This window comes from Muntiacus reevesi, chromosome 3 (genome assembly GCF_963930625.1).
Source record: "Muntiacus reevesi chromosome 3, mMunRee1.1, whole genome shotgun sequence".
In the NCBI taxonomy this organism is placed as follows: domain Eukaryota; kingdom Metazoa; phylum Chordata; class Mammalia; order Artiodactyla; family Cervidae; genus Muntiacus; species Muntiacus reevesi.
In genome coordinates this window covers 187,766,679-187,780,563 of record NC_089251.1, presented here as the reverse complement: position 1 = coordinate 187,780,563, position 13,885 = coordinate 187,766,679, and the positions used below count along the sequence as shown (strand labels likewise).

At 40.2% G+C, this 13,885-nt stretch overlaps 1 protein-coding gene and 1 pseudogene across 1 annotated transcript; both read right to left on the bottom strand.

The window, feature by feature from the left end:
- Positions 1 to 9,364: 9,364 nt before the first annotated feature.
- LOC136164175 (trace amine-associated receptor 7a-like) lies at positions 9,365 to 11,937 on the bottom strand. Its single transcript, XM_065928960.1, has 2 exons — positions 11,806 to 11,937; positions 9,365 to 10,432 (listed from the first exon to the last, which is right to left on the bottom strand). The coding sequence occupies exons 1-2, from the start codon at positions 11,935 to 11,937 to the stop codon at positions 9,365 to 9,367; spliced, it is 1,200 nt and encodes a 399-aa protein (XP_065785032.1).
- Positions 11,938 to 13,172: 1,235 nt separating this feature from the next.
- LOC136165791 (small nucleolar RNA SNORA70) lies at positions 13,173 to 13,268 on the bottom strand (annotated as a pseudogene).
- Between the last annotated feature and the right edge of the window lie 617 nt (positions 13,269 to 13,885).

Genomic DNA, 13,885 nt, shown 5'->3' with positions numbered 1-13,885 from the left:
GGTACAAGCAGTGAAAATTAACACTTGTTTTTTTTTCTCTGGTGAAGAATCAGTTCTGCATCTTCACTGGACACCCACAAATAGCAAAGAGAACACACACTGGGAGCAACTTGCAATGAAAGCGCTAGAAGCACCATTAGTTGTGTTTAAACACACCCTCCTTTCTGAGCTTCTGCTACAGTTAGCGCTGGTGGAGAAAAGATCGTTGTCTTTTTAGGATATTGTCACTGGAAGCAGACTGCAGGGTCTCTCCATCCACGTGAGAAACGGGTGTAAACCCTCTGTGCTGCAGCTGTGGGATGCTCACAAACAGACTTCCCATTCCTCTCTGCAGTGGGTTCCATGTTACCCCCGCCCCAACCCTTGCAAAGGAAATGCCCATGTTCTAACCCCCAGAATCAGATCTTCTTTGGAAAACAGGCCTTCATGGATTTAATAAAGACATCATCCTGTACTATGATCAAGGGCCCTAAATCCAAGAGCAGTGTCCTTCTAAGGGACAGAAGTTGAGAAACAGGGAGAGTAGAAAAGACGGCCCTGTGCAAATGGAGGCAGAGAATGGAATGATGCCACCACAGACCAAGGAATGCTTGGAGCCTCCAGAAGCTGGAAGAGATAGAGAATGACTCTACCCAGAGCCATGGGAGGGGAGCATGGCCTGTCAATATCTTGCTTTCAGACTTCTAGTCTACAGGACTGTGAGAGAATACATTTCTGTGAGAGAATAGTGCAGGCAAGATTGTGGCTTTTTGTTGTGGCAGCCTAGGAAACTAAGACACTCTCCGGGATAATTTTCATTAGAATGCTTGGTAAGGGAGAAATTACAGCAAAGTATCAAAGGGTGAAAATCAACACGAGTCATTCAAAAAACTGGATTCATAGCTTTGAAGGCAAGTTGCACATAATGAGTGTGTCTATGGTCAGACATTTAGCAGTCATCACCTGATACTGTAGGTATAATTATGTTCATTTTAAACAAAATATTTTTAGAGGAGTTTTAGGTTCAAAACAAAATTGTGTGGATGGTACAGAACATTCTAAATCCAGCTTGTACATCTGGAAGTTTTCGATTCATGTACCGTTGAAGCCTGGCTTGAAGGATTTTGAGATTTCCCTTGCTAGCCTGTGAAATGAGCGCATTTGTGCAGTAGTCCACCTTGTTTATGTACACATCTTCCTTATCCATCTATAGAGAGACAGCAGTGTTGCTCCCATGTCCTGGCATTGGAAGCATGGAGTATTAACCACTGGACCACCAGGGCCTCCTCTCATTCTCCTCACGGTGCTGAGTGTCAGAACCACCACCCGCCAGAAGGTCAGCCAAGGTCAGAGAGGTGATGAGGAGCTGAGCTGAGAGGACAGCTGTTTGGGCTGAGACCAGTGAGTAGAGCTGCTAGTATTTCAGAGAGCTTTATTATCAATTGCATTATTATTTTGAAGAGATATTCTGTTATTCTGCTAACTGTCATTGAGTTTGATTTCTACTCTTTATGTTGTTTCTGTAAAAGTGATGAGCTACAACACACGAGTTTGATATAAACTATTGGGGGAGCCCATCTTCTAAGTTGGGAAGGCAATGTCCCTAGAGAATGACTGTACAGGGGTTTGAATCAGAAAGTACCAAGGGTAAATGCTGGACTTGTAATCTTGGACAGCTTACCTGAACTCTCCTGGCATCAGATTGCTCAGCTCTGATTTGGGAGTAATAATACCCACCATAAAGAGCTGTGTGAATAGAGGTAAGGTAGGAAAAGACTTAACTTATGCTTAAATGCAATTAATTTCTATATTATGTTACCAATAATACAGAATAATACAGGTATTATTCTATAATAATAGCATAGTAGAGTTAGAGATATAATAACCACTAGCAAAAATAATAAAAACAAGTGCAGGATCTTTCCTTCCCATTTATAACTTCACTCCTAAGGACTGAGTAGGATGATGGTGCTGACACTGAAGGTGGGTGAGTAATGAACGAGTGTAAGCAAGAGGTAAGAACTAGAATGCAGTTGGCTTCCTAGAGCAAGTGAGCTGGAAAGACTGGTGCCAGTGATTAGACACCCAGATTGGAGGGATTTCAGGTTTTAGTACAGGTCCATATTCTAAAATTCTAAAATCTATAACATTGAAAATTTGTGTCTAATTAATTTGTTGACAAACACTTACATCAGGCTATTTCTAGTGTTAATTCCTTATCAGTCTATCTGAATATTCATGCAGATACATTAATACTGTTTTGACTATCTGAGTATTGATGCAGAAATAATGCATTGATGACAAGTGCTTCATACAATCCACTGGTATATTCCAAATATTTAATGGATAGGCCTTTTAAATGAAAAAAAAAAAACAGAAAAAGAGTCTGATTTCTAATAGTCCTAGGGGTTCCAGATAAAAGATTGTATCTAGTAAATTACAAGTCCTAAGTAAGAACAGAGGCAGGATGCATGTGATATTCTAGAAGGAGAGAATTTCTAGAAACTGTGAAGCAGATTAGTGCATGGTCAAGAGCACAAACTCTGGATTCAATTGTCCTAGGATTGAATCCAGGCTCTCCCCAACTTCATAATTGGCCCAGGCCTCAGTATTTTCAGCTGTGAAATGGGGACGATAATTTTACCTTCAACAAAGAGTTAGTATGATGATTATTAGGCTTAGTATTGCTAAAGCACATGATTCAGTATTTAACAGAGCAAGTGTTCACACTTTAAATGTTTTATACATATATATATGTATAAGTATATATATATGTATTATAGTTCTGAGAGAATGACTGAGTGCTCAGAATTAACATTAAGATGCAAAAAGGAAGCAGGACCCTGTCACAGTGTTGACAATATTGGAGGGAGGCAAGACTGGTACAATCTGATGACTTTTGGGGGTTTCTGGGAGGTTGGGGGGGAATGTTCCACCACTACGAGGAAGAATGCAAAGGCTGCCCCCTCATTGCGGTGAAAGAGCAGAGACCTCAAATGAAGACCAGGCTCCTAAAAGGTGCACAGCTCTCTCCTATATTCCACATACAGCAGGATGTCCACCTTAGAGGTATTCATATGAAGAGCTGGTTATCTTCCTCTGAGGAGCACACATTTGGGGAGAGAGGGGGACACAATATACCAAACAGATCATCAGAAAGCAGAAAGCAGTGTAACAGACAAATGAACAAAGTGGTTCCTAAGAAGGCAGAGGCTAAATCTCAATATTTGTTCTTTGTAATGTCTTTCAATCTTAACTCAGTTTTGTTGAGATGCTAGTCTGGGGATCAGTGCTGAATGAGGTCAAACTCCTTATTGTTCAGAGGAGAGTGAGGACAATAACAATAAGATGCGTGTGTCATATTGTTGGTTCAATTTACAGAACTGTCCTTCATTCTTAAATAATCTATCTCTTATATATTGATAGGAAAACATACTTTTCTTCTGTGAAATTCTGTCAAAACATGAAGCTGTCCCTGCTACGGTTGCTGCTGCTGTCTATGATGTTCTGAGTTGGCAAAGTTTATATTTGGCAAGTAAATGTTGGTTCCTTGAATTTTTTTTTTTTCAAATTTTCTTATTTCTGAAACCCAGGTTTCTAAGAACTACCATTCTGAGATATTAGTCTTTTTAATAACAAAGGTGGTATTTTTGCATAAAATAACCCTCAAAATAAACCAGGGCAGCCTCTGGTCAATTCCAGACTTTTGAGACAGTGAAATCTCTTCCAATAGGAGCAGATATCCGAGAAATCGACTACATAGAAAAAATAAGATCTAATGTCGACTATGAAAAGAGTTGTGCTGAGTCTTTCTACATTGTTTTTGTTACTCAGAAAAACCTATTAGAGGAATCTATGCTACTTGCTATTCCAGTGTTTGGCTCTCTCCTATATTCCACATACAGCGGGATGTCCACCTTAGAGGTATTCATATGAAGAGCTGGTTATCTTCCCAGAGGAAGGAGCACACATTTGGGGAGAGAGGGGGACACAATATACCAAACAGATCATCAGAAAGCAGAAAGCAGTGTAACAGACAAATGAACAAAGTGGTTCCTAAGAAGGCAGAGGCTATGTAGATACACATTTCCAACCTCTATTGTTCTAGCTTTTCATTCATGAAGAAAATGAAGACACACTTTACCAGGTGGTTCTGGGACGTCCTGGGTGGTCCAGTGGCGAAGCCTCTCCATTCCCAATTCAGGGAGCCTGCTTTCAGTTCCTGGTCAGGGAACTAGAACCCACATGGTACAACTAAGATCCAGCACAGTCAAATGAAATAAAATAAATAAAAAATAAAATTATAAGGTACTGTAAATAAATGAGCTATTAAAGGAGCACAAGATTTGAAAATATAATCATTCCTTATCATAATAATATATGCTTTCCATTGAAAAACTGTATGCAATTTGGAAATTCATAATACTCAGGTGCCTTGAAATATTTTGAAAGTAGAAGTCTTGCTGTGGAGAAGAGGCTCAAAGGAACCAAATAGTTATTAATAGAAACAACAAGATTGTTTGTATTTGTTTGATGTGCAGACCAATCCTGCCATTGAAATTAAGATGCAATTTATCTAAATGATCCTCCCTTCACCCTCAGGGGGGAAACCTCATACAGTAAAATATATAATGAAGAAGTGTAGGTTGAAATGATATGTCACAGGAAATCAATTATTCCCACCAGTGTCCCCATATCTCCAAAGAATTTTGTTTAGCCTTTCCTTTATGATGACAGAATTTTTCCTTTGAAATAATTAGTACAAAGCTTGTTTTCATATTGCTCCCAGTGACTTGATGGCAGTGGCTGGGCCACAACAGGGGAAAAAATTTAGTTACTGGTTATTTCACTTAATTTCTGACTCCCTGGATGTGAATATTGGCTCTGTGTGTGTGTGTGTGTGTGTGTGTGTGTGTGTGTGTGTGAGTATGTGTGTACACACAGAGTCACATCTCACTCTTTCCAGCCCCATGGAATGTTGGCTGGCAGGTTCCTCGGTTCATGAAATTTTCCAGAATACCTAACTAGGTTGTCAGTCCTTACTCCAGGGGATCTTCCTGACCCAGGGATCGAACCTGCGTCTCTTGTGTCTCCTGCACTGGCAGGCTGATTTTTACCACTAGCACCTGGAAAGCCAGGACCCTGGCTCTATTGTTTAATGAATATGCCACCTTGGGCATGAGACTCACTTCTTTACACCCCAGGTTCCTCACTTACGATGTAAAACAACAATAATATAGTAATAACATTCCCTTGCACATAGAGCTCTTGTGAAGCCTGAGTGGAGAGGTAAGGTGTTCCCAAGGACACAGTGAAAGATCCATGACTTAGACAAAGCACTCTTAGGTTTAGATGGCTTTTATGGTTGTACCCTGCCAGCTCCAAAGCTCATGTGTTACACACCAGAAACACTCAGTAAGTGTTCGCTGAAGCAAAGGCCAATAGACTAGTCCACACAGAGCCAGAGTAAATTACAGAAGAGAGAGACGAGGGCAAGTACTTGTTGTTTTCTTAATAAGGAAGTTCTAAAACATTTATAATTATAGACAGAATAAAATGCTGACCTAGGAAAGGAGGTGGTAAAACTAAATGATTGTCTAATATATGTGAGAGTCTACTAAAACAAAAGAAAGAGAAGTATAAATGCATCAAACGAGATGTTAGAGTGCTTATTTGAATCCAGAAGCTTTATGATATTCAGCAGACTTTTAAACTTTGATTTTAGTTTTTTCATTTTTGAAATGAGGAAATATGGTTACTCTATATCTCGTGGCATGGGATCAGAGAAAGTCACTGCACTGACGAAGGCACAGTGGTGTCTGAGGAGGGTTCACAAATAGTGAGGAAAGAAGAGACGTGAAAAGCAAAGGAGACAGGGAAAGATATATCCAACTGAACGCAGAGTCCCAGGAACAGCAAAGAGAGATTAGAAGACCTTTTTAAATGAACAATGCAAAGAAACAGGAAAACAGCAGACTGGGAAAGACTAGAGATCTCTTCAAGAAATCAGGAGATATCAAGGGAACACTTCACACAAGGATGGGCATGATAACGGACAGAAATGGTAAGGACCTAACAGAAGCATAAGATATTAAGAAGGGGTGGCAAGAACACACAGAAGAACTATATATAAAAGGTCTTAATGACTCGGATTAACCACAATGGTGTGGTCAGTCACCTAGAGCCAGACATCTGGAATGAGAAGTCAACTGGGCCTTAGGAAGCATTATAAGGAACAAAGCTAGTGCAGGTGATGGAATTCCAGCTGAGCTATTTCAAATCCTAAAATATAATGCTGTGAATGTGCTGCACTCAATATGCCAGCAAATTTGGAAAACTCAGCAGTGGCCACAGGACTGGAAAAGGTCAGTTTTCAAACCAACTCCAAAAAAGGGCAATGCCAGAGAATGTTCACCAGAGAATTGTACTACCATACAATTGTGTTCATTTAACATGCTAGTAAGGTTATGCTCAAAATCCTTCAAGCTTGGCTTTAACAGTGAACCGAGAACTTCTGGAAGTGCAAACTGGGTTTAGAAAAGGCAGAAGAACCAGAGATCAAATTGCAAAAATTCACTGGATCACGGAGAAAGTAAGGAGATTCCAGAAAAATATCTACTTCTCCTTTATCGATTTCAGGAAAGCCTTTGACTGTATGGTTCAACAAACTGTGGGAAATTATTCAAGAGGTGGGAATACCATACCACCTTCCCTGTCTCCTGAAAAACCTGGGTGCAGGACGAGAAGTAACAGTTAGAACCGGACATGGAACAAAGGACTGGTTCAAAATTGGCAAAGCAGAAAGACAAGGCTGTATATTGTTACTTGGCTCATTTAACTTATATTCAGAGTACATCTAAATGCACTGGCCTGTGTACATCTGGCATGTGAAATGCCAGATGAATGAATTGCAAACTGGAATCAAGATTACCGAGAAAAATGTCAATAACCTCAGATATGCAGATGATACCACTCTAATGGCAGAAAGTAAAGAGGAACGATAGAGCCTATGGATGAAGGTGAAAGAGAAGAGTGAAAAGCTGGCTTACAACTCAACATTCAGGAAACTAAAACCATGGCATCTGGTTCCATCACTTCATGGCAATTAGAATAGGAAAAAAGCCGAAGCAGTGACAGATTTTATTTCTGGGGGCCTCCAAAATCACTCCTGACAGTAACTGCAGCCATGAAATTAGAAGACGCTTGCTCCGTGGAAGGAAAGCTATGATAAACCTAGGCAGCATAATAAAAAGCAGACATCATTTTGCTGACAAAGGTTCGCAGAGTCAAAGCTATGGTTTTCCAGTAGTCATGTATGGATGTGACAGTTGGACCATAAAGAAGGTTGAGCACCAAAGAACTGGTGCTTTCCAATTATGGTGCTGGAGAAGACTCTCGAGAGTTCCTTGGACAGCAAGGAGATTAAACCAGTCAATCCTAAAGGAGATAAACCCTAAATATTCATTGGAAGGACTGATGTTAAAGCTGAAGCACCAATACTCTGGTCACTTGATGTGAAGTGAAAGTTGCTCAGTCATGTCCAACTCTTTGCAACCTCATGGACTATAGAGTCGAGGAATTCTCTAGGTCAGAATACTGGAGTGGGTAGACTTTCCCTTCTCCAGGGGATCTTCCCAATCCAGGGATTGAACCCAGATCTCCCACACTGCAGGCAGATTCTTATCCAGCTGAGCCACACCTGATGGCAAGAGCCAATTCATTGGGAAAAAAACCCTGATGCTAGGAGAGATTAAGGACAGGAGGATAAGGGGGTGACAGAGACAGAGGATGAATTTGAGCAAACTCTGGAAGATAGTGAAGGACAGGGGAGCCTGGTATGCTGCAGTCCACGGGGTTGCAATGAGTCAAACATGACTTTGTGACTGAGCAACAACAAAGATTGTAGTTTTGAAAGCAGTAAATCAAAATACATTGATGATTTTCACTGTCAGAACTGAAGAGTTGAGGCTAAACTAATGCTAAGCAGTCTAGGGTGCCTTTAAATGATTTGTTTCATATTTAACTATCAAGTAAAGATGAGAGAGTTTCTCATAAGTACATTAAATCAGAAATAATATACAATCTCAGGGAAGGTTTACCAACTGAAAGCATTTGTTTAATAGCAATCAGAAACGACATCCCTAATATATGATTGATTTATATTAAATGAGAAATTAGAGAAATAAACAAGGATATTTTGACATATATTCATCCTTGTCCCAATGATATGATGCTCTGATTTCTCAAACTTGAGATCTGATTGCTAAAAAATAAAATTAGAAGAAAATCAAGCAATTTATTTTAAAAATTATTTAAAAATACAGAAATATAGCATTCTCGTCTTAGTACCAAAAACAAGTCTCCATGTCTGAAAAGTTGACTGGCTTCTATACAGTGTGAATTGCTTAACTTGTTCAGTCCAAATTTGTGGATTATATAAAATGCATTTATCAGCCTCTGTCTGTCATCTTTTTATATCCTTCATATCAGTTCTGTATTTTTTGGAACATATTTGTAATTTGGGCTTTCATGTATATTATTGAAAATCCTTATAAATAATCTTTGGAACAATGCAAAAGTGAACAAAACAGTAAGCTAATTTAATATAAAGTACAATAACAAATGACAATATTAAAAACTCATGTGTGCTCCAAACATATGTTAACTGGTAAGATTTATAAAGTCAGCCAAAATTTTATGAGCAGACAATTACCAGGAAGTAGCCCACTCAACAAATGAATGTTATTTATAACATCAATTACCTTTCCCATAGTAAACAATTGGACAGATACAGTCAAAACATTTATCTCTGGGTTGATTTTACCCAACTCTGAGATTATATTTCTGGACTCACAAATCTGAACATCTGACAGGGCAGTCACTACTTTACCCTCCCTGAGCCAGAATATCTCTCAGTATTCCCCAACTACACTTACACTGTAATATTAATTAAAAAAATATTTCAAAGGAATAAAGAGAAGCTATAACCAGGGATTAAACTATTACAAAGTAATAAAAGGGAGGATTTCGAATAACAAAATATTGCAGTTTCTATCTATACATTCTTTTACATTTTCTCAAGAATGCTACAGAGAAGGGATTAATGACTAGAGACATACAGTGAAGTTCAGAGACAAGTAGCAGCTCGAGATCAAAGATAAAATGCCATGTTTTTGGCTCCAAGGTCATGCTGTTTCCATAACAACCAGGTTTTTATGTTATATTGACCAAAGAATGATGAAACTGAATTTAAGTCTTCAGGTCATATTGAAAGCATAATTTATTCTTTTACTTTACAAGATCTTGCATGTATATGATTAAGTTTTCTACCCAATGGTGTGTTCACTGTGAATCTATATTCAATTCCTCCATCTAAAATGTGGGCTTACCCAGAAAATAAATTTACTGTGGAGGAATTCTCTCTCAAGACTTTGCCAGTGACAATGAGTTTGATGGCTTTTCGAAACCAGGGATAAAAGAAAGCATAAATCAAGGGGTTCATAGCTGAGTTATAATAAGCAATCCAAACCAATATTTCATAAACATATGTGGGAGTGATGAAACCTAGGAAGGCATCAATGATGGAATCCAGGAAGTAAGGCAGCCAGGAGATCAGAAACGCTAGCACTGCGACGCCCAGCGTTCTTGCGGCCTTTCTCTCCCTCTTGGCCACTCTGTCTTGGTAGCTGTCTGAGCATCGCCCAGTCTTATTGCTCAGACTCTCAATTTTTCTAGCCTGTTGTTTAGCAATGAGGAAAATCTTGGAGTAAAGAACTACCATCACAAGGGTGGGGATGAAAAATAATAGAAAATCCACCAATACCCAACTCTGATTCACTGCAATTTGACAGCCTCCCACACAGGTGAGAGCACTTACTAGATCCTCCAGGCCAACTGCATTTGCTCCTGTGCCAAAAAGAGAAAAAGAAAAAATAATCGAAAAGAGCCAGGAGAAGGCGATACACACGCCAGAAACAGACACAGTGACCCTGGCTGGATAGACCAGGGGGTCAGAGACGGCAATGTACCTGTCCAGGGAGATAAAGCACAAGTGGTAGATGGAAGCGTAACAGAATGAGCCTTCAAAACACGAGTGGAGTTGACAGTAACGCTCCCCAAAGTACCAGCAGCTCTCCACGGACCTCACTGTGCTGAAGGGCATCACAGTCACTCCCACCAAGAAGTCCGCACAGGCCAGGGAGGCGATCAAGAAGTTGGTAGGAGAATGCAGCTGCTTGAAGTGGAGAATTGCAATCATCACCAGGAGATTTCCAAATACAGCCAGCACAGTTCCAAAGATGAACACGGTGTAGAGGATGAGGCGGGGACCTGGCGAGTAGGGGGTTTTCACACAGGATCCGTTCAGGTGCTCGTAGCAGAGCGGCTCAGCCGCAGCAGAAGGAGACGCTCTGCTCATGATTCTCTGATTTGATACCTGGAAACCTGTCACCCTCTGTGGCCCAGGATGTCATTCCAGTTTTCAAAATATCCTTAAAGAAAAGATAAATACAATGTCAGCAGTTGCCAGTGTATTCTGTCTTTAATTCCTTATAAGTGCAAATCTTTATTTGCTTGTTTAGAATGTGATTCATATCCTCATCTCGTAAAATAATCACTTCCAAATGAATAAGCAGTTAATTTTCAACATTACATAAAATGCTGTTAATTTAACTTAAAAAATCTTACCTAGTTTTTCACAACAAAGGAGAGGTTGTCTTCAAGAAGGTATTACATGATATGTGTTCGAATGCCACATTTTATTAGCACTATTTCCCTAATTTATCAGAGCAATGATAATGCCCCAAACACTCTCTCCCCTCAGGAATATAACTAAATAATTTCAATTCCCAAAGCCCTTAAGACTGAATCCCCATAAGTTTAAGGTGCTTAGAAAGAAAAAATTAAATAACAATTATGTTTATGCTAAATTAAGTCTATGCCCTACTAATTTCCTACTAATGACATTTTAGTTTTGCATGGAACAGAATAGCGGCTATCCTTTAAAACCTTTGAGTGGAATTTGAAAGTCATATTATTTGCTATTATTAAATATTGCCCTTTCACTTTTGTTAGAACCATTTATGTATGATTTCTATGTTGAATGTCACTAGAACTCTTTCAAATAAACTCTATCCCTACCAGTGTTGATTCATGTTAAAGAAATTAAACATGTGGGCTCAGTTGCTCAGTCCCTCCATCGTGTCTGACTCTTTGTGACCACATGGGTTATAGCCCACCAGGCTCCTCTGTCCATGGAATTTTTCAGGCGAGAATACTGGAGTGGATTGCCATTTCCTTCCCCAGGGGATCTTCCCAACACAGGGATCTAATATGTGTGTTTTATGTCTCCTGTATTGGCAGTCGGATTCTTTACCATAACACACACTGGAAAGCTCAAAGAAGTTAAATAATCATATGTTAAATGCTTGAGTGCTTCAGGTTCACCTTTAAAAATTCTGACTTGGAAAGTGGGGTAGCTTGCCTCAGGGAACAAAGGAAGTGTAAGTACAAATAAAACACTGCTTCTGCTCCTGTTGTTGGAGTTGCAGTGAGAGCAGTATGGAAGATATTTAAAAAAAATAAAATGTTGAAAGGACTTCTGGAATGTGGATATTCCTATGTTACACTCTGGATTTTACCACTGACAAATCTCCTTTTCCTCCCAGCATTCCAGAACAGATCTCACCTTAGTTTTTAAAAAAAAGTGTTTTCTGGGGCTTCCCTGATGGCTCAGTGGTAAGAATCTCCCAAACAGTGCAGGAGACACAGGTTCGATCCCTGATCAGGAAAGATCCCAGAGGCCAAGGAGCAACTGAGTCCGTGCACCGCAACGCTGAGCCTGAGCTCCAGAGCCCGGGAGCCGCAAACCGAGGCCACGTGCTGCAGCTCCTGAAGCCCCCGCCCCACGTGCTCGGCAACGAGAAGCCACGGGGTAAGGCTGCAGCTGGTGAACAGCATGCTCGCTGCAGCCGGAGAAAAGCCTGCGCCGCAGCGAAGACCCAGCACAGCCCTAAACTGAACAAATACAATGATTTTTTTTCTGAGGAATGACTTCTGTGTTTAAAAATCAGCCTTTTCATACTGAGGCATGAAATAAATTTGAAAAGTTTACATGTTTAGCACACACGGATGGATGACATGATAAATGTATCCAACCTTATATTCACCACCACAACCAAGGTAGAAAGCAACACCCTGACAATTCTTTCAGGCCCTTTTATAGTTAATCTCACCCCACATTTCCTTTCTCCTGTCCTGGGGAAAACACGGATCTCCATTCTATGGCTAGAGATTAGTTTTCAAGGCCTAAAAATCTTTTATGAAAAGAGTCACAAAGTCCATGGAATTTTCCAGGCAAGAGTACTGGAGTGGGTTGCCATTTCCTTCTTCAGGGGATCTTCCTGATGCAGGGATCAAACCCTGGTCTCCCGCATTGCAGGCAGACGCTTTACAGAAGAATTTGCCTACCAATGCAAGGGATGTGGGTTGATCCCTGGGTCAGGAGGATTCCTTGGAGAAGGAAATGGTAACCCATGCCAGTATTCTTTCCTGGGAAATCCCAGGTACTGTAGCCAGCCAGGCTCCTCTGTCCACGGAATCACAAAAGAAAAGACAAGACTTAGAGACTAAACAAGGGGCAGACTGGGCAACGTTTCCCCTTCCAGAGGGGAAATGCTCCTTCCGGCCTTGCTGTGAGGTGAAGTCTCCCTGAAAATATGTGCATCTACTCAACACATCTACTGTGCCTGATTATCACTTTTTTTTTTTTTTTTTTTGAACAGGAAATAGCATTTATTGGTGAGCGTGATTAAGGAGGGAACAGAGCTGATGCTCATGAGTGCAGGGCCCGCCATTTGTCCAGGGGACCACGATTAGGGATGTATTTGACCCCACAGCCGTCCGGGATGAGTCGCTTTTCTGCCACCATGTTCTCAAATTCATCCGCATTAAACTTGGTAAATCCCCACTTCTTGGAGATGTGGATCTTCTGACGGCCAGGGAACTTGAACTTGGCCCAGCGGAGGGCTTCAATCACATGCTCCTTGTTCTGCAGCTTGGTGCGGATGGACATTATGACCTGGCCAATGTGGACCCTGGCCACTGTGCCCTGGGGCTTTCCAAAGGCACCGCGCATACCTGTCTGGAGTCTAGATTGAGAAACAGCAGGCCAGTCATGAATGCCCACTAGGAAGAGTTGTCTCCAAGGTCCCTTAGGGCTACCTGTACAGGCAACAGGTTGCATACACTACCAAGGAGGTGATTATCACTTTTCAAGAAATGACCTGAAGAGCAGAAATAAAGCACAAGTGGAACGTGGAACCATGACTCTTGGTAGCTTCCATCGCTGCTAGAGAAAGCACGTAATTAATATAGACAAGAAGAGTTGGAGCATCTTAAAGATCTGCTGAAAGAAAACCGTAAAAATACTTTAAAATATTAAGATATAATTCCTTGGATACTTTATCTATATAAGGTGCGATTTCTAAAATATACTAATGTACCTATGTCAGAGTTTCATTAGATAAGACAAAAATATACCAAAGATATATTCTCAAAAGATATTCCCCCCCAAATAAAACAAGCAAGTACACAGATAAAGCTAATGATACTTAGATAAAAATAAAAGTGGTATTATTAATATCAATTTTAACCTACATATTTTAGTCACACACATTAAAATGATAAAGCTAAATTACAAAGTAAATCCCCCTCCCCAAACACAGACACTGTCTGTTATACATAAAGTTACATTTTGTAAAAGTGTAATATGGGTACCTAGTCCATGTATTGTTTTATAATCTAGGTCAGATGTTTTTGCTTCTGTTTTCTTTTTATTTTAGTGGAAAAAAAATATTGTGGTTGTTTTACCACATGTTACAAATGTTACAGGGCATTTGTTCTTTTT